Consider the following 18,856-nt stretch of genomic DNA (forward strand, 5'->3'; position numbering starts at 1 on the left):
TTTTTTTTTTTTTTTTTTTTTTTTTTTTTTTTTTTGTGACTGAGTCTTGCTCTGTCGCCAGGCTGGAGTGCAGTGGCGCAATCTCAGCTCACTGCAATCTCCACCTCCCTGGTTCAAGTGATTCTCCTTCCTCAGCCTCCCGAGTAGCTGGGACTACAGGTGCCTGCCACCACACCTTGCTAATTTTTGTATTTTTAGTATAGAAGGGTTTCACCATGTTGGCAAGGATGGTCTTGATCTCTTGACCTCATGATCCGCCTGCCTTGGCCTCCCAAAGTGCTGGGATTACAGACGTGAGCCACTGCGCCTGGCCCCATAATAAGTCTAAGTAAGTAAATCTCAATAAATTTTTAGAAGTTAAAATAATATACAATATGTTCCCTGACCACAGAATTATATTGGAAAATAAAAACAAAAAGATATCTGGAAAACATCTCAATATTCAGAAATTAAACAACACACTTTTAAAAGCATCCTGGGTAAAAGAAGATACACCACAAGAGAAATTAGAAAATACTTAGATCTGAATGATATTGAAAACACAACATATCAAAAATGTAAGTTGAGGAGACAGTCCAAGGCAGCTAAAGTTCACAAGACAGAGGAAAAAGCTGCATCGGGTAAAAAATCTAGCGATGTGCAGAGGGACCCCCTCAAGTATTCAATAAGTAATGAGTGCATGTGTGTTAAAGGAGCTACCTGAGGCCAGAGAATCATCTGAAAGCATTCGTGGGAAACAGTGTTTAGCATTCAAATAGCGCTAGAAGCAGTGCCTATTCCCATAAGCCAGACTAGAAAAACTCATAATTCACAGGGTATTGGATAGGGAACTCAGGAAGCTCTTTCCTTAGTGGTGAGAATAATTAGCCTGAGACTGTTCAGCCTAAGGCTAATTACTTCCACCACTTTGGGTCTTGGTTTTATGATTTGTCTACTGCTCTGAACCCATCTAACAAATCATAAAACCAAGACCCAAAAAGGTCAAACTGCTTCCAAGTAACTTAACTGCTTCCCAATATATTTATAGGCAAACGAAAATATCTAGCACTCAGCAAAGTAAAAATTCACAATATCCTCATTCGATCAAATATTACCAGGCACTCAGAGAGGCAGAGCAAAATGACTCATAATGAACAGAACAATCAACAGAGCACAGGCCTTGGAATCATGCAGCCTGGGTCTGAATCCTATTTACTTATCAGTCTGAAGCCTTCAGCAAGTTATTTAACCACGAAGAGCCTCAGTTTCATGTGTGTGTGAAAAAGAGGGAAAGGGAGAAAGAGAGACTCAATAAGTCTCAAATTATAAAATTTTTTAAGACCCAAATTATTTCCAGGGATGAAAACTACAACATCTGAGATGAAAATTAAATTGAATGGAATTAACAGCAGACTAGGCATTACAGAAGATAAAAATAGTGCACTTGAAGGCATAGCAATAGAAACTATCCAAGATGAGACATAGAGGGAAAAAAAAGTAATAAAACAAATGAAAAAGCTGGGCGTGGTGGCTCAAGCCTGTAATCCCAGCACTTTGGGAGGCCAAGGTGGATGGATCACTTGAGGTCAGGAGTTCCAGAATAGCCTGGTCAAAATGGTGAAACACCATCTCTACCAAAAATATTTAAAAAATTAGCCAGATGTGGTGGCATGCGCCTATAATACCAGCAACTCAGGAGGCTGAGGAAGGAGAATTGCTTGAACATGGGTGCTGGAGGTTGTGCTGCACTCCAGCCTGGGTGATAGAGTGAGACACAAAAGAAAGAGAGAAAGAGAGAGAGAGAGGGGAAGGAAGGAAGGAAGGAAGGAAGGAAGGAAGGAAGGAAGGAAGGAAGGAAGGAAGNGGAAGGAAGGAAGGAAGGAAGGAAGGAAGGAAGGAAGGAAGGAAGGAAGGAAGGAAGGAAGGAAGGGAGGGAGGGAGGGAGGGAGGGAGGGAGGGAGGGAGGGAGGGAAGAGTATCAGTGAGGTTCAGGACAACTTCAAACCACCTAATATATGTGTAATTAGATTTCCTGAAGGAGAAAACGAGGGAAAACAGAAAAAAAAAAAATTGATGAGATATGGCCAACAATTTTCCAATTTTGAAGAACCTGTCAAGTTATTTTTTCAAACAAGACATTTCTTTTCCTATGAGGAATTCTAGTGCCCATTGTTGATACCATAACTCTTTTTTTATTACATCAAGGAAGGCCTAAACTATCCTCAGGAACAAATAGACTACATTTCCTTTCAACCAATCCTTCATAAGAATCATTCTTTTTAACTAAACCATAGTATAGGTTGGAAAATATACATGTCAAGGGTATGGTGTCTGGTAAGGTCCTGGGCTGCATGTTTACTGTATTGCTTATAAAGGGTAAGGCCAATTTTTTTTTTTTTTTTTTTTTTTTTTTTTTTTGGCAGAATCTTGCTCTGTCACCAGGCTGGAGTGCAATGGTGTGATCTTGGCTCACCGCAACCTCTGCCTCCCAGGTTTAAGCAATTCTCCTGTCTCAGCCTTCCAAGTAGCTAGGATTACAGGTCCCTGCCACCATGCTTGGCTAATTTTTGTATTTTTAGTAGAAGCAGGGTTTCACTATGTTGACCAGGCTGGTCTCGAACACCTGACCTCAGGTGATCTGCCCGCCTCAGCCTCTCAAAGTGCTGGGCTACAGGCATGAGCCACTGCACCCAATCTCAACTTTTATTTTAGATTCAGAGAGTAGATGTACAGGTTTGTTAAATGAGTATATTGAATGATGCTGAGGTTTGGGGTACAAATGATCCCATTACCCAGGTAATGAGCTTAGTACCAATAGTTAGTTCTTCAACCCTTGCTCCTCTCCCTCTCTCCCCCATCTAGTGGTCCCTAGTTTCTATTTTTCCCTGTCCATATGTACCCAGTGTTAAGCTTTCACTTGTAAGGGAAAACATGTGGTATCTGATCTTCTGTTCCGGTGTTAATTTGCATAGGATAATGACCTCTAGCTTCATCAATTTTCCTGCAAAGGACAAGATTTTGTTCTTTCTCATGGCTGTGTAGTATTTCATGGTGTATATGTACCACATTTTCTTCATCCAGTCCACTGTTGATGGGCACCTAGGTTGATTCTATGTCTTTGCTGTTGTGAACAGTGCTGCAATGAACATATGAGTGCATGTAACTTTTTGGTAGAACTGCTTATTTTCTTTTGGGTATATACCCAGTAATATGATTGTGGAGTCAAATGGTAGTTCTGTTTTGAGTTTCTTGAAAAATCTCCAAACTGCTTTCCACAGTGGCTGAATTTTACATTTTACATTTACATTTTAATTTACATTTCGACCAACAGTGTATAAACGTTCCCTTTTCTCTGTAGCCTTGCCAACATCTGTTATTTTTTGACTTTTTAATAGTAGTTATTCTTGCTGGCATGAGATGCTATCTCACTACTTTTGATTTGCATTTTGCCAACGATACTGATGTTGAGTGTTTTTTTGTGTTTGTTGGCCACTTGTATGTCTTCTTTTGAGAAATGTCTGTTCATGTCCTTTGCCCACTTTTAATGGGGTTATTTGGTCTTTGCTTGTCAAATTGCCCAAGTTCCTTATAGATTCTAGATATTAGACCCTTGTTGGATGTATAGATTATGAATATTTTCTCCCATTCTATTGGTTGTCTGTTTGTTCTGTTGATAGTTTCTTTTGCTGTGCAGTTCTTTAGTTTAATTAGGTCCCATTTGTCAGTTTTTGTTTTTGTCATAACTGCTTTTGGGCACTTAGTCATAAATTATTCGCCAAGGCCAATGTCCAGAATGGTATTTTCTAGCTTTTCTTCTAGGATTTTTACAGTTTTAGGTCTTACACTTAAGTCTTTAATTCATCTTGAGTTAACTTTTGTATACAGTGAAACTTAGGGGTCCAGTTTCAATCTTCTGCAAATGGTTAGCCAGCTATCCCAGCTCCATTTTTTGAATAGGGACTCCTTTCTCCATTTCTTATTATTGTAGCCTTTGTCAAAGATCCAATGGTTGCAGCTTTATTTCTGGGTTCTCTATTCTGTTCCATTGGTCTAATGTGTCTCATTGTACCAGTACCATGCTCTTTTGGTTACTGTAGCCTTGTAGTATAGTTTGAAGTTGGGTAATGTGATGCCTGTGGTAAAGCCAAATATTTTAGAACTAAACATAGAAAATGAATAAGTTGGGGATGAGGGGGCATTTTCTCAATAGAAATGGAGAAGCCTGACCCTTTTTCTCTCCTGGACAATGCCTATACTGAGGTGGGCCAATCTTCAGACACAGCCAGAGTTTTTCTCAGAAATATGTCTAGGATATCTCTACTATATGAATAATTAAAGATGATTTCTTTGGGTTAATATATTCCAAACAGATGTGTTATCATGGGACTCCCACTAGAACATCTGGCTTTAGAAAAATCACTCTTGGTGATCTTGCCAGAATAAATTTCTTGCTTGAATAATCAATATATTCTAATTACTGGCCAAAATAATTGGGACATCAGATGGGCACATGAATCCTTACTTAGGATTTAACAGAGGGAAATAATGTATCTACTGACTCTGCATTCATTAAGATGCAGGTCTTAGGCTGGGCATGGTGGCTCATGCCTGTAATCCTCAGCAGTTTGGGAGACTGAGGCAGGAGAATTGCTTGAGCCCAGGAATTTGAGACCAACCTGAGCAACACAGTGAGACCCTGTTTCTTTTTTTAAAAAATAAAATAAATAAAATAAAATGCAGGTCTTATGCAAGTCTCGGTAGCCAAGAATCTATAGTAAACTGATATTCCTCTCCACAAAATCCAAATTTAAGAAAGGGTCAATAAAACCTTTGCCCCACAGATGTTGCTACAGGTGAAAATTCTCAGATGTTTCTCCAACAGGCTGTCAGCTATATGAATTTTTTAAAACTCCGACACCACTTTTATTTTGCTCGGTAGTTTTCAGTTTTTTAGACTACATTATTATTGCCCATTATTTTGCAGTTGAGGAAACTGTAAATAGAGCTCCTAGTAGTTAAGTAATCACCCAATTCACAGAGCTGTATATGCCAAAGCCACAGTGAAAACTCAGTTCTTTCTGTCGCCAAAACCCATGTCCTTTCCATTATTCTTTATTCTTTATTGCTTAAAATTACTTGTTCTATAAGGCAATTAGACAGAAATAAAATGAATAAAATAAAATAAATTTTAGAAGACATCTCCAGAACTATGCTATGACTTTTAGAGCAGCCTATGTGGAGCTTCTTTATGTTAGCAGTTAGATAACCATACCAACTGATTCCTGAAGAGTCCCCTCATCCAATCCACCCACTGCCATCAGTCTACATAAGAACTCACACTTCCAACACCTGTGGCAGGGAGGCACACATCCACATTATCCAAAAGCAGTTTCAGACCACAAAGGTGTTTGAGAGAATGAGGTTCTTCAAAACCGAGTCCTGTTTTTTTTTTTTTTTTTTTTTGAGAGGGAGTCTCGCTGTGTTGCCCAGGCTGGAGTGCAGTGGCGCGATCTCGGCTCACTGCAAGCTCCGCCTCCTGGGTTCACGCCATTCTCCTGCCTCAGCCTCCTGAGTAGCTGGGACTACAGGCGCCCGCCACCGCACCCGGCTAATTTTTTTTTGTATTTTTAGTAGAGATGGGGTTTCACCGTGGTCTCGATTTCCTGACCTTGTGATCCGCCCGCCTCGGCCTCCCAAAGTGCTGGGATTACAGGCGTGAGCCACCGCGCCCGGCCAGAGTCCTGTTTTGTGTCACTCACAGTAGTATTTGGCCTAGGGGGAGCCATTTCTCCCAACCTCCACTCTTACCATTAAGATGCAAGTGTTGCATGTGGATCCCCAACCATGTAGTCAAAGGCCCATGAAGAGTCAATATAATTGTGATCTTCTATTAGTCCTGATCCCAGAAAGCAGCATGGGGCTCTAGGGCAAGAGATGCATTCAAGACGACCCTTTACATCCACTTTTCCTCCCTGCTTCACTGTCTGTCTGAAGTCATGCCAGTTGGGCCAAGTTTACTGACAGGCAGGATCAACATATGTTCAGAGGGCATAACTACAGCCCTTCTATTCCATTGCCTCCTTCCATATGACTGGAGCAGTAGGGAGCCAGTGTAGACACCACCATCTCCCCGCATTTACATGCAGTCACGCTCATTGTGACAGTTCCCTGCCCCTGCAGACCAAAGCATGGTAAGACCCAGGATTTGGTATTGGGCTAAGGAGGAGAAAAACATGCCCTAAGGCTCTTTAACCTTGGTCATTGCTCCAGCCAAGTTTACAAGACAGGCCTGCGGGGACTTGGGATACGAGTCCTATGATATGTTATTTTTTCTTTGACATTTATCTCCTGTTTCTTTATGTGTCTCTGCCATATTTTGTATAGTCAATGACAGGATTCCAGTATTCCTGGGTCTGAGCAAAATACTATCTTAATTCTATAAAAACCCCTTTTTAAAAAATTATAAATTGATTTTACAAATAAAACTATGCTTATTCATATATAAAATGTTGACGTGGGAAACTTGGGTTTTCAGTTTGTAAAGAAGAAAATTGGCATAAAATTTACTTAGAATGATGAGGAAGAAAGAGGAGAAGGTGGAGAGAAAAAAAAGTCTAAAATCAAAGTAAGGTCAAGGGGTAAATTAGGAGGTTGGGGAAGGAGATGGAAGAAGAGAAACTGAGAAGCAAAAGGAGGAGGAGGAAGATAAAAAAGGAGGAACAAGAGGAGAAGTAGAAGGCAAAGAGGAGAAGAAAGAGGAGGAGGAAGAAGAAGAAAAAAAGGTGGGGGAGAAGAAGGAGGAGGGGAAGGAGGACAGGAGAAGGGGAAAAAAGAGGAGGAAGAGGAGGAGAAATTCGTGGCTACATTGTTTGGGGTAAAAATAGTAATTTCACTTTTTGAAAATAGAATAAAGATACAGGAGAATAGTCTGTCATCAATGTCAGACAAACAGAATGTCTGGACTTAATCACTCAAATAAAGGACATAGCAACCACACATGTGAAGTATAGCATGCATAAATAAAATCAAATGCAAAAGAGGGACAAAGAATCTGATATACAATAAAATATTACTTAAGAGGCCAGAGCAGTGACTCACACCTATAATCCCTGCACTTTGGGAGGCCAAGGCAGGCTGATCACATGAAGTCAAGAATTCAAGACCAGCCTGGCCAACGAAACCCCATCTCTACAAAAATACAAAAAGTAGCTAAGCCTGGTGGCACACACATGTAACCCCAGCTACTCAGGAAGCTGAGGTGGGAGGTTAGCTTAATACTCAAGACCAAGATATAGTTTAGTTAAAGTATTGTTCTAGTTAAGCTATTGTTTCTCAATTTCAAACCCACTCTCTCTATTTGGCTTTGTGATGTTACAGTGAGGACTCTGCAAGTTTCTTCTTGCCAGCTGGGAGAAGTTCTGCCAATAGGAGGCAATAGAGAGAGGCTACAAGGCTGGAGGATGAAGAGGGGACTTACCCCCTATGTGCTTCCTATTGTCATATCACTGTCAGCATCACCCAGTGTTTCTTTTTCACCCCAGCAGTTTCTTCTAGTATCAGTTGGGTCTAGTTCGCAGTTTTTCCAAATTCATGGAACCAGTCTCGCTACACTCTACCTTCTGCCCCAGAAACACCAGCACTAGACTGCCAAAGCCCACTTTCCCAGAGGTCTGAGGTCCTCCCCCAGGCTCTGTGTTTTGATACTTCCAAGTTCTTCCCTTTGTTTCCCCAGTCTTAATGCTAGCAGCTGCCTCCTGCATTGCTACCTCCACATCACCAAGTGTTCTCTGTCTGTCTTTTCAGTTACCTAGTTAACAGTTCTCTAGAATAAATTCTCTCTGGTAAAATGATTGTTGTGGCTTATGTTTCCTAACTAGACCCTGATTATCCATGCAGAAACATAAAAATATCTTGGGGAATGGGCAGGGAGATAGAACTACTTTTTTTTTTTTTTTTTTTGAGACAATGTCTCATTCTGTCGCCCAAGCTAGAATGCAGTGGCATGATCTCAGCTCACTGCAACCTCTGTCTCCCAGGTTCAAGTGATTCTCCCACCTCAGCCTCCCAAGTAGCTGGGATTACAGGCATGCGTCACCACACCCAGCTAATTTTTGTATTTTGTAGAGATGGGGTTTCGCCATGTTGGCCAGGCTGGTCTTGAACCCCTGACCTCAAGTGATCCACCCGCCTCAGCCCCCTAAAGTGTTGGGATTACAGGTGTGAGCCACCGCACCCGACTTGCACCATAATTTATGTTGGTCCCAGGCTTCTTCACAGAAACATAATGCTGGGAGACAATGGAGCACAATCTACAAGGTTCTAAGAGAAAAAAGATGAAATCCAAAAATACTTTAACAACCCAACATGTTCAGATATAAAGATAAAAGACAGACATTTTCAAACATAAAAGAACTCAAATAATAGAACATCTACATGTTCTTCTCGGGCCCAGCAGCCATTGGTGCTGGAGTGGCACCATGGTGGTCCTGAGCAGTGTGAAGCAGGGTCCATGGAGGAGGGCTGCTCAGCACAAGGTGCCTGATCCCAAGTTGGGGGAGGAGTGTGTCCATGAAGATGGAAATCCTGGTGTGGGGAGTCAGGGCTGAGCAGGAAGAGGAAGGCATAGGGAATGAGGTAGTCTAACCTGGAGCATCAGAGCTATAGCAGGGTGAGGAGGATTCTAGGTGGAGGATAGCCTGGTATGTGGAGTCAGAGCCTGAATGGGATGAAGAGGACATCCATGGCAGTGTTGGGGATTATGGCCCAGCAAGTGGAGTCAGAGCCCAACAGAGCAAAAAGAAAGGCCATGATGGAGCAGCCCAGCATAAGGTATCAGAGCCCAAACAGAAAAAGACAGGCATTACTGCTAGAGGGGACGTGGCAGCAGAGACTGGATATTGATTGATACTGATCAATCAATAACAATATCGATATTGATTACGTACAAAGGATTAAGTAAGTATGTTAAGACTAACGGAAGCCAGACTTCACACTGTTGGAAACAACAGTTACAAATACAAAAAGAGAGACACCTAGAATAAACCTGGTGGTGTTAGATTGGAATTGAAGTTATTGGTGTGAACTTATATAAGTAGATATAGAAATGAACGTAGACGTGTATGGATGTATGTAGCTCTGTCCACTAAGAGGGCTTGAGGCAGCAATGTCCCAATATCAATAGACACATCTACCACCAAGATCTTGGCTTCTAAATGCCATTATCCACTCAAAGAAACCAGGGTCTCTTGGAGAAATGGCGGATTTCAGTACCAGCAGGGAAAGTAAAAGATGAATTTGAATCATCTTTCTGTGCCAAAGCAATAACAGCAATAATAAGGAAGGTCTAAACAACAATGGGGGCATGTCAAAAGACATATAAGCTAGCTTCTATTGGACAAAGCTGTGGCTGTTGGGTTTTGAAGGGAAGGCGAGAGTATCAAAATTTGCTTTGATATTTGAGTATCCAAGTAAGTGATGGTGGGAACAACCCACTGAATAAAATAGAAACCATGAGTCCAAAAGACATTAATTAATTAATTAAATAAAAGTTTGCTGCACAATGACATGCTTAGTTTCAAATTCCTCTCCACAAAGTACTTATTAATTACAAAGAGAAAAAAATAATAACTTTACAGATGGGAAACTTGGCAAACACCACCTTAATCAAGTGACCACAGTGAGCTTCATCAGTAATGAGATAAACAGAAACGGCATACCACCTGAGGGGAGGCGAGAAGAACCCAGCGTCGGCCAGGCACGGTGGCTCACACCAATAACCCTAGTACTTTGGGAGGCTGAGACAGGAGGATCGCTTGAGGCCAGGAGTCTGAGACCAGCCTGGGTAACATGGCAAAACCCCGTCTCTACCAAAAAAATACCAAAAACATAAAAAAAAAAATAGCTGGGTGTGGTGGTGCACGCCTATGGTCCTAGCTACTTGGGAGGTTGAGGTGGGAGGATGGTTTGAGCCCAGAAACCAGAGATTGCAGTGAGCCAAGATCACACTACTGTACTCCAGCCTGAGTATAAAGATCATTCAAGAGAAGATTGAGAAAATACTCCAGACTGAAGCAGAATAAAAAGACATGACAACTAAATGCAACTTGTGATTCTGAACTGGATCCTTTTGCTATAAAAGCCACTATCAGGGCAACTGACAAAACTTGAATAATGTGAGAATTAGATGGGAGTAGTGTATTGTTATTAATTTTCTGATTTTGATCACTGTATCATGGTTATGTAGGGAAACATCTTTGTAGGAAATACATTCTAGAGTATTCAGGCGTGATGGGGCATCAGGTCAGTAACTTTCAAATCACTCAAGAACATTTTTGTTGTTGTTTAATACACAGTAGTTCCAACTTTTCTACAGGTTTGTAATCATTTCAAAATGAAAAATAATAACTTTTAAAATGCAATTGATCTCTATTTGCTGGTTTATAAAATCTCCAAGACATTATATCTGAAAAAGCAAAGTTTAAGTGGATATCGTAAAATTCTTTTAAAAGACTATATATCTCATGATATGCATTTTAATGTATATATACACCTTATTTTTCTGGACAGATGCAGAAGAAAAGTAACGTGATGATCTGGGAGAGGAACTGGGTGGTGGTAGGAAAGAGCTTTGGTTTTTCATTTTATATCTTCCTGCATAGTTCATTTTTTTTAAAACAGGTACATGTATTACTCTAATAAAAACAAATACGGGAGGCCAGGCATGGTGGCTCACACCTGTAATCCTAGCCTTTGGGAGACTGAGGTGTGGCAATCACTTCCGGTCAGTAGTTTGAGACTAGCTTGGCCAACATGGTGAAACCTCCTCTCTATCAAAAAATACAAAAAGCATCCAGGCGTGGTGGCAGGAGACTGTAATCCCACCTACTCGGGAGGCTGAGGCACGAGAATCACTTCAACTCAGGAGGCAGATGTTGCAGTGAGCCGAGATCATGACACTGCACCTCAGCCTGGGCAACAGAATGAGACCCTGCCTCAAAACAAAAAACAACAACAAAAAAAGGAGTTTTCTGGAGAATGAGATTATGTGTCATTTCTGTTTTTCTAATTTTTTTACATTCAAAAAACTAATACATAATAATGTTAGATATTTGCATGCACACATATTGCAATTTTTATTTTTTTCTCTATAGTTAAGGCAAAAAGTGAAGAAGGATCAGCTCTCATCAATTAAGTCAGGCTTTGAACAATTTTGGTAGCAGAAAGTCTTTACCTGGTATTTTATTTAATTTAGGCTTTTTAATTGAAAGATCTGTATGAGGGATTGTTCTTGGTTGCCAATTAACAAGGATTCTAGAACACATAGACTTCAAAGCTGTTTCGTCAGGACCATGTAGCTGACAAAAGCCTCGTTTATTAATTTAAGTCTATGTTTCGATGACTTTTTTCTCACCCAAACCTTACCCTGTGAAATACTTTTTAAAATCTACCTTTCTGTTTGGGTCAAAGTCCTTTGACAAGCATCAGACTTAGAGCCTTTGAACATTATCTGTTTAAATATAATTTAAATTTAATAAATTCCTATGTCTTTTCTTTCCTATTTCTTTACAAACTGCCTTCTCCGTATAGTCAAGGGACTTTTTCTGTTGTCGTTGTTGCTTTGGCTTCTGGAAAATGTCCTTGTAAAATCAAGAAAGTTGAGCGCAAGGCCTGCACTGACTCAAACATGGAACGGTGAACACAGATTTTGGGTTTCAGTGATCTGATATCAAAAGAAAAGTGCCTCCCTCCGTCAGGGGCACTTCAAGATGACAGTTTCAAAAGGCACTTCAGGTGAAAGGTGTAAATGAAATTTCAAAAGACCATCAGACAAAAAGAAATCACTTATAGAATTCTACAATCCTTTGGCAATATAGAACAAAAGTGAAGTGTTCGGGTGCTTGTGCCAGACAGACGTGAACTGGAATCTCAGTTTTACCAGTTACTTACAATGTGTCCATGAGCAAGATGCTTAATTTCTTCAAAACCCAGTTCATTTATCTATGAAATGGAAATAATAAAAGTACCTAATGCCTGGAATTACCATGAATTAATCTAAAATAGGCCAGGCACGGTGGCTCATGCCTGTAATCCCAACACTTTGGGAGACTGAGGCTGGCGGATCACCTGAGGTCAGGAGTTCAAGACCAGCCTGGCCAACATGGTGAAACCTCATCTCTACTAAAAATACAAAAATTAGCCCAGGCATGATAACAAGCGCCTGTAATCCCAGCTATTCAGGAGACTGGGGCAGGAGAATCGCTTGAAACCAGTAGCTGGAGGTTGCAGTGATCCGAGATCATGCCATTGCACTCCAGACTGGGCAACAACAGCGAGACTCCATATAAAAAAAAAAAAAAGAGAGAAGAAATAAAATAAAATAATACATGTCTGCTACAAATAGAGTGCTTAATGAATATTATTCCCAAACTCACCATTCCAATTATGGGTTATAATAGGCTTAGGGGGCCCAGCCCAGTGGCTCATGCCTGTAATCCCAGCACTTTGGGAGGCCGAGGTAGGCAGATTGCTTGAGCTCAGGAGTTCGAGACCAGCTGGGCAACATGGCAAGACCCCCATCTCTACAAAAAACACAAAAATTAGCTGGGCGTGGTGGTTCACACCTGTAGTCCCAGCTACTTGGAGAATTGCCTGGGAGGCAGAGGTTGCAGTGAGCTAAGATTGTGCCACTGCACTCCAGCATGGGTGACAGAGTGAGATCCTGTCTCAAAACAAACAAACAAACAAACAGGCTCAGTGTCCACAATGTGAAGGGTGAAAGTAGGAGGGAAATGGCTACTTTCTATATGCACCAAGCTATTCACCCAAAGAATGACAAGGGGAACGAGGAGCCAACTACCTTATTATAACACTAGCCCAGGGTGGAACTCCCAGGAAAGTTCCCCCTTGGAATATGTGTCCATTAGACTTGTCAGTTAGTAAGTCCAAATTGCGGTTATGGATACAAGTGGTGAGGAGTTTCCTTCTGAATTTTTTTTTTTTTTTTTCTGAGACAGAGTTTCACTCTGTCACCCAGGCTGGAGTGCAGTGGCACAATCTCAGCTCACTGCAACCTCCAACTCCTGGGTTCAAACGATTCTGGTGCCTCAGCCTCCTGAGTAGCTGGGACCATAGGCACGCGCCATCACATCCAGCTAATTTTTGTATTTTTAGTAGAGACAGAGTTTCACCATGTTGACCAGGCTGTTTTTGAACTCCTGACCACAAGTGATCTACCCACCTCGGCCTCCCAAATTGCCCGTCTGAGATTTAAACAACTTTTCCACCAGGTCCACATTAGCTCTAAGTACAGCCCCGGGACTTTCTCCCTGCCCACCTCCCATGCCAGCCCTTGAATTCTGTGCCCCAAAGAGCATTAATTTCCACACTCAACAAGGATGTATGGAGTTATTACTATGTGCCAGGCCCTGTACTAGACACTGGGCATAGAGTGGTCAAGGCACATAGGAGCCCTGCCTTCATGGAGCTCGTGTTCTATGAGGAGGTATGTTCAACATATCAGCACCCTAATAATCAGTTGCTCAAAAACTTACGTTCTATGAAAAAGTACAGGGGGTCCAGGTGCTATCAGAACAGAAGGACATGCGTGGGTGGGGCATGCCTGCCCCCTGCCAGTCTCTAGGGGCCTGGCCAGGCTCTCCCCAACCTGTCTGCCCTCCTCAGGGGTGGAGGAGTCTCTCGGGCCCCGGAGGACTCCCTCCCAGAGACTCACACAGTGCTCCCTGCTCACGTGTTGTCACAGCCCAGAAATGACTGAAACCAGGCATTCTCCTGGACCTCGGCGTCCGGGAGCCTCCAGGCAGGCGCTAAGTGTGGAGTCGTGGGGTGGTCAGTGCTTTATGTCAGCACTTATCGAACTTCTGGATGGATATAGGGACTATCATTAGTATCCTAATATGTGGTGGGTTTTTGTTTGTTTGTTTGTTTGTTTTTTGTTTTTTTCTAGACAGAGTTGAGTCTCCCTCTGTCTCCCAGGCTGGAGTGCAGTGGTGCAGTCTCAGCTCACTGCAACCTCCGCCTCCTGGGTTCCAGTGATTCTCCTGTCTCAGCTTCCCGAGTAGCTGGGATTACAGGCGCCTGCCACCACGCCTGGCTAATTTTGTATTGTAGTAGAGATGGGGTTTCACCATGTTGACCAGGCTGGTCTTAAACTCCTGACCTCAAGTGATCCACCCGCCTCGGCCTCCCAGAGTGCTGGGATTACAGGTGTGAGCCACCATGCCCAGCCAATACATGGTGATTTTTTGAAAACCATAAAATTGATTCAGAGTCCACTGACCCCTACAGATCTAGATATGCCCTTACCAGAGAGAGAACTTCGATGAGGAAATGCTGGTAAATTACCATTTTTCTAATTGCTGGTGAGTCTGGCACTTGGTGAGTTTTCAGTCAGTTTGTTAAACTTTTAATTACGTTTTGTTAATAATAAGAAGGGGAGAATCCAGGGCATATGAGGAGGCCCCAGGGTCCGGTGTTTTGAAGCTCCTCTGCTCTATGTTGTATTCGATCTTGAATTTTTTTAACTTTCTCGGTGACAATTCCATATTGATTGACATGATAACAGCATTTTTCCTGTAAAAATAAACAAGTTCCCCCTCTTTTGGCAGTTAGCAAGTTTAAAGCTCTTCGATTTTAAAGGACTACTGCTGCTAGGGAGTTAAATTCATCTTGCAAGGTGACCAGGGAGTCGGCGACCCGTTCCATGTCATCATTTAGTTTTTGAGATAGTTTGTAGTAGAACTGAGTAGAGGTTGTAATACCACCAATGCCAGTACCTAGTTTGCTTAGTACTCCTGCTCCAATAACAAAAGGAAGAATGGGTACTCTTCTGTTGTCGCCTCCATTCCTTTCCTCTAGAAAGAAGCTGCTGACCCTGACAGCCCACCTAGGGCACACTGAGTGACTGCATTGGTGCTGTCAGTTTTTTAAGGCTTTCTGTCCAGACTTCAACTCTAGTTTCTTTTCAGAGTTTTGGAGGACTGATGACTTCCTCAACGCCCTTGCTGTGGGGCTGAGGGTGCTGGTCATGTCCATTTCTTATGTATTAGGAGGCCTCAGTGATTCAATTAGATTGTCCCACTGCTCAGACCTGTAGGGCAGCTTCTAACATGCTTTTTTCAAGGGGAGAGGAGCTGTGACAAGTTGTGTGTCGGAAATGGATTTGAGAATGCTCTGAATGACCCCTGGAGGCCGGCGGGGCAGGCTTCAGGCGTGAACTGGACTCCAGACCCCTCTTTGTGCTAGTCAGTGTCGTCCTGTTTATAAACTGTAAGACACGTTTTCCTTTGTGTTTGTTTTCATTTTTGTTCTTTTGCAGCACTCACGCTTTTGACAGTCTTTTGGGAAAGAATAACACCCACGTAAAGAATTTGTCACGTCCAGTGTAGCACTGATCTTTAATACTGGCACAACAATTCCAGGAAGTTTTTCTTTTTTATATTTAAAATGTTACTTTTCTATATGATGTACGTGCAAGTTTACCATCACTTTTCTTAAACTTTTTGGTGCCATTTCTAGTATATTCCTGTAAATGTCAGTTACTGCAAATGAGTCCAGTGTAAGTAGTTTTAGCTTGTTTATCGCAATGCTGGCCTCAACACAACAGAATAAAAACAGTAGAAAGCACTCTTTGATGTTTCTGGTAATCATGAACCCTTCTCCTGGGGCATTTGTTTTGTTTTCATAACAGAAAGCAAAAAATAAAAATAAAAAACAGGGGGACTTGAACTACTCCAGGAGGTTAGGAAAGCCTTTCCTGAATCTGACATTTAAGCAAGACCTGAAAGATGATAGGAATCAGAAAAGAAAATAACAACAACATTTTAGGAAAAGCAAACAACATGCACAAAGGACTCAAAACAGGGTAGAGCACGATACTTGGACAATAAAAATTTGAAAGATTTGTGTGTGGCTGGAGTACATGCAAGGTGTGGAGTGAAGATGGGGGTGGAGCAGAGAGTAGGGCACAGAGAGAAAGGGGCATGAGAAGAAGCGGGAGAGATAAACAGGGTCTTATCATCCATTTTAGGGATTTGGGGCTCTATTATAAGAAAAATGGAAGACCACTCAAATATTTAAGCAGTATAATGTCATGACCAAATGTCCCCTTTCTACAACAACTCTGGTTGCCATGTGTAGAATAAATTAGAGCAGAGCAAAAATGAAGGGAGAAAGACTAATTGGGAGGCAAGAGAAGGTGGTGACTTAACCTTGAGGAATTATTGTCTCTGCCATGGAATACATGGAATAAGTACCAAATACCCAGTTATCTGAACAGGTAGCTTTGGTGGGAGACATAACATTAAGGCTTATATTCAGTTAATTAGGAAACTGTATCAGACCAACACAGAATTTTATTGCCTAGTCCAGGAGTTCTGTAATGGCCTCTTTAAGGCTGTACAAGAATAAAGGAGCTAGTGGCCTGGCACAGTGGCTCACTCCCGTAATCCCCGCACTTTGGAAGGCTGAGGTGGGTAGATCATTTGAGCCCAGGAGTTCAAGACTAGCCTGGAAAACATTGTGAAACTCTATCTCTACAAAAAATACAAAAATTAACCAGGTGTGGTGGTGCACACATGTGGCCCCAGCTACTTGGGAGGCTAAGGCGGGAGGATTACTTGAGCCCAGAAGGTCAAGGATGCAGTGAGCCATGATCACACCACTGCATTCCAGCCTGGGTGACAGAGCGATAGCCTGTCTCAAAACAATAATAATAATGGCAGAAAGCTTATCAAATTTATTGAAAAACAATAACCTGGCCAGGCACAGTGGCTCACATCTGTAATCCCAGCAATTTGGGAGGCTGAGGCAGGCAGATCACTTGAGGTCAGGAGTTTGAGACCAGCCTGGCCAACATGGTGAAACTCCATCTCTACTAAAAACACAAAAATTAGCCAGGTGTCGTGGCACATGCTTGTAATCCCAGCTACTAGGGAGGCTGAGGTGGTAGGATTGCTTGAACCAGGGAGATGGAGGTTGCAGTGCGCCAAGATTGCACCACTGTATTCTAGCCTGGGTAACAAAGCAAGATCTTGTCTCAAAAAAAAAAAAAAAAAAAAAAAATCAGCCAGGCATGATGGTACACACCTGTAATCCCAGCTACTTGAGAGGCTGAGGCACGAGAATCACTTAAACTCAGGAGGCGGAGGTTGCAGTGAGCTGATACCATGCCACTGCACTCCAGCCTCAGTGACAGGTCAAGACTCTGTCTCAGAAAAAAAATAAAGAAATAACCTACACATCCAGAAACTAAATAATCTCCAAGTAAGAAAAACTAAAAGAGATTCACAAACAGACACATAATAGTAAAAAATGCTGAAAGTAAAAGACAAGGAGGCTATCCTGAAAGCAGCAAGAGAAAAAGAACTCACTGGGAACTTGTAAGAGAACCTTCATAAGATTAGCACTTGACTTTTCAGCAAAAACATTATAGGTCAGAGGGACTAATGCACAAAGAAATAAAAGTGTCAACCAAAAGTCCTATGTTTAGCAAAGCTATCTTTCAAAAATGAAGGCAAACTAAAGACTTTCCCAGATAAACAAAAGTTGATGGAATTTGTTGCTAGCAGACCCACCTTACAAGAAATACCAAAGGGTATCCATCAGGCTAAAAGCAAATGATCTCGTGTTAATTTGAATACATACACACAAAAACAAAGGGGACTAGTAACAATTTTTTAAATGTATAAGTGCATATTTCTCTCCTCATAACTGATTTAAAAAGCAATCATACAAAATTATGTGTATATATAAAATATATAATGTAATGTTAGGCCTATAACATATAGAAATGTAATATTTTTGTCAATAAGAGCACTAAGGGGTGGATGGGAGCAAAGCAGTATAGAGCAAAAGACATGACTGTAGTTGATAAAGTAATAATTATAACAATATATTGCTGAGTTTGTAACATTAATAGATGTGACATATGTATAACAATAATATATTGCATAATATAATAATATATAATATATAATATATATAACAATAATACACAAAAGAGGATAAGAGACTAGAGCTATATAGGAGTAATATTTCTATACATCACTGGTATTAAGCTATCTGAAGTGACCTCTGGTAAGCTAAGATATATATGGTAAATCCTAGAGTAACCACTTTAAAATAGTGAAAAAAGCATTAAAACATTAAGCACCAAAACACATGAAGCAAAAACTGGCAGAAATGAAGGAAGAAATAGAAAACTCAACAATAATAAGTGAAAGCTTCAAATTCCACTTTTAATATTGGATAGAATAACTCAGTAGAAGATCAAGGAAACAGAAGATTTGAACAACGCTACATACCAACTACACCTAACAGACATCTGTAAAACACTCAACAACAAAATATGCATTCAAGTGTGCATAAAACATCCCCCTGGATAGACCATAGGCCAAGACATAAAACAAACCTCAATAAAATTTAAAGGATAAAAATAATACAAAGTATATTCTCTGACCACAATGAAATAAAATTAGAAACCAATAGCAAAATAAATGTGAATAACTCTACAAATATGTGGAAATTAAACAACACACTCCTAAATACAACCTATAACCAATGGATTAAGGAATAAATCAAAAGGAAAATTTTTAAAAACTTGGAGATGAATGAAAATGAAGACCCGGTATACCAAAACTTATGGGGTGCAATGATAAGAGAAAAATTTATATTTGTAAATGCCTACTTTAGGAATGAAGAAAGATCTCAAATCAATGGCCTAACCTTCCACCTGATCTTCTAAGACACTAGAAAAAGAAAGACAGGTCAGGCACAGTGGGTCATGCCTGTAATCCCAGCACTTTGGGAGGCTGAGGTGGGTGGATCACTTGAGGTCGTGAGTTCGAGACCAGCCTGACCA

At 41.3% G+C, this 18,856-nt stretch overlaps 1 protein-coding gene across 1 annotated transcript in view; it reads right to left on the reverse strand.

The window, feature by feature from the left end:
- The window catches only part of SMIM35 (small integral membrane protein 35), a 45,231-nt gene that overhangs the window by 9,677 nt on the left and 16,698 nt on the right, over nucleotides 1-18,856 (reverse strand). Inside the window, 1 exon segment of the mRNA XM_025355829.1 lies at nucleotides 9,696-9,816. Within this exon segment, the coding sequence (XP_025211614.1) occupies nucleotides 9,696-9,816 (121 nt within the window).

The sequence above is a fragment of the Theropithecus gelada genome, chromosome 14, assembly GCF_003255815.1.
Source record: "Theropithecus gelada isolate Dixy chromosome 14, Tgel_1.0, whole genome shotgun sequence".
Lineage (NCBI taxonomy): Eukaryota > Metazoa > Chordata > Mammalia > Primates > Cercopithecidae > Theropithecus > Theropithecus gelada.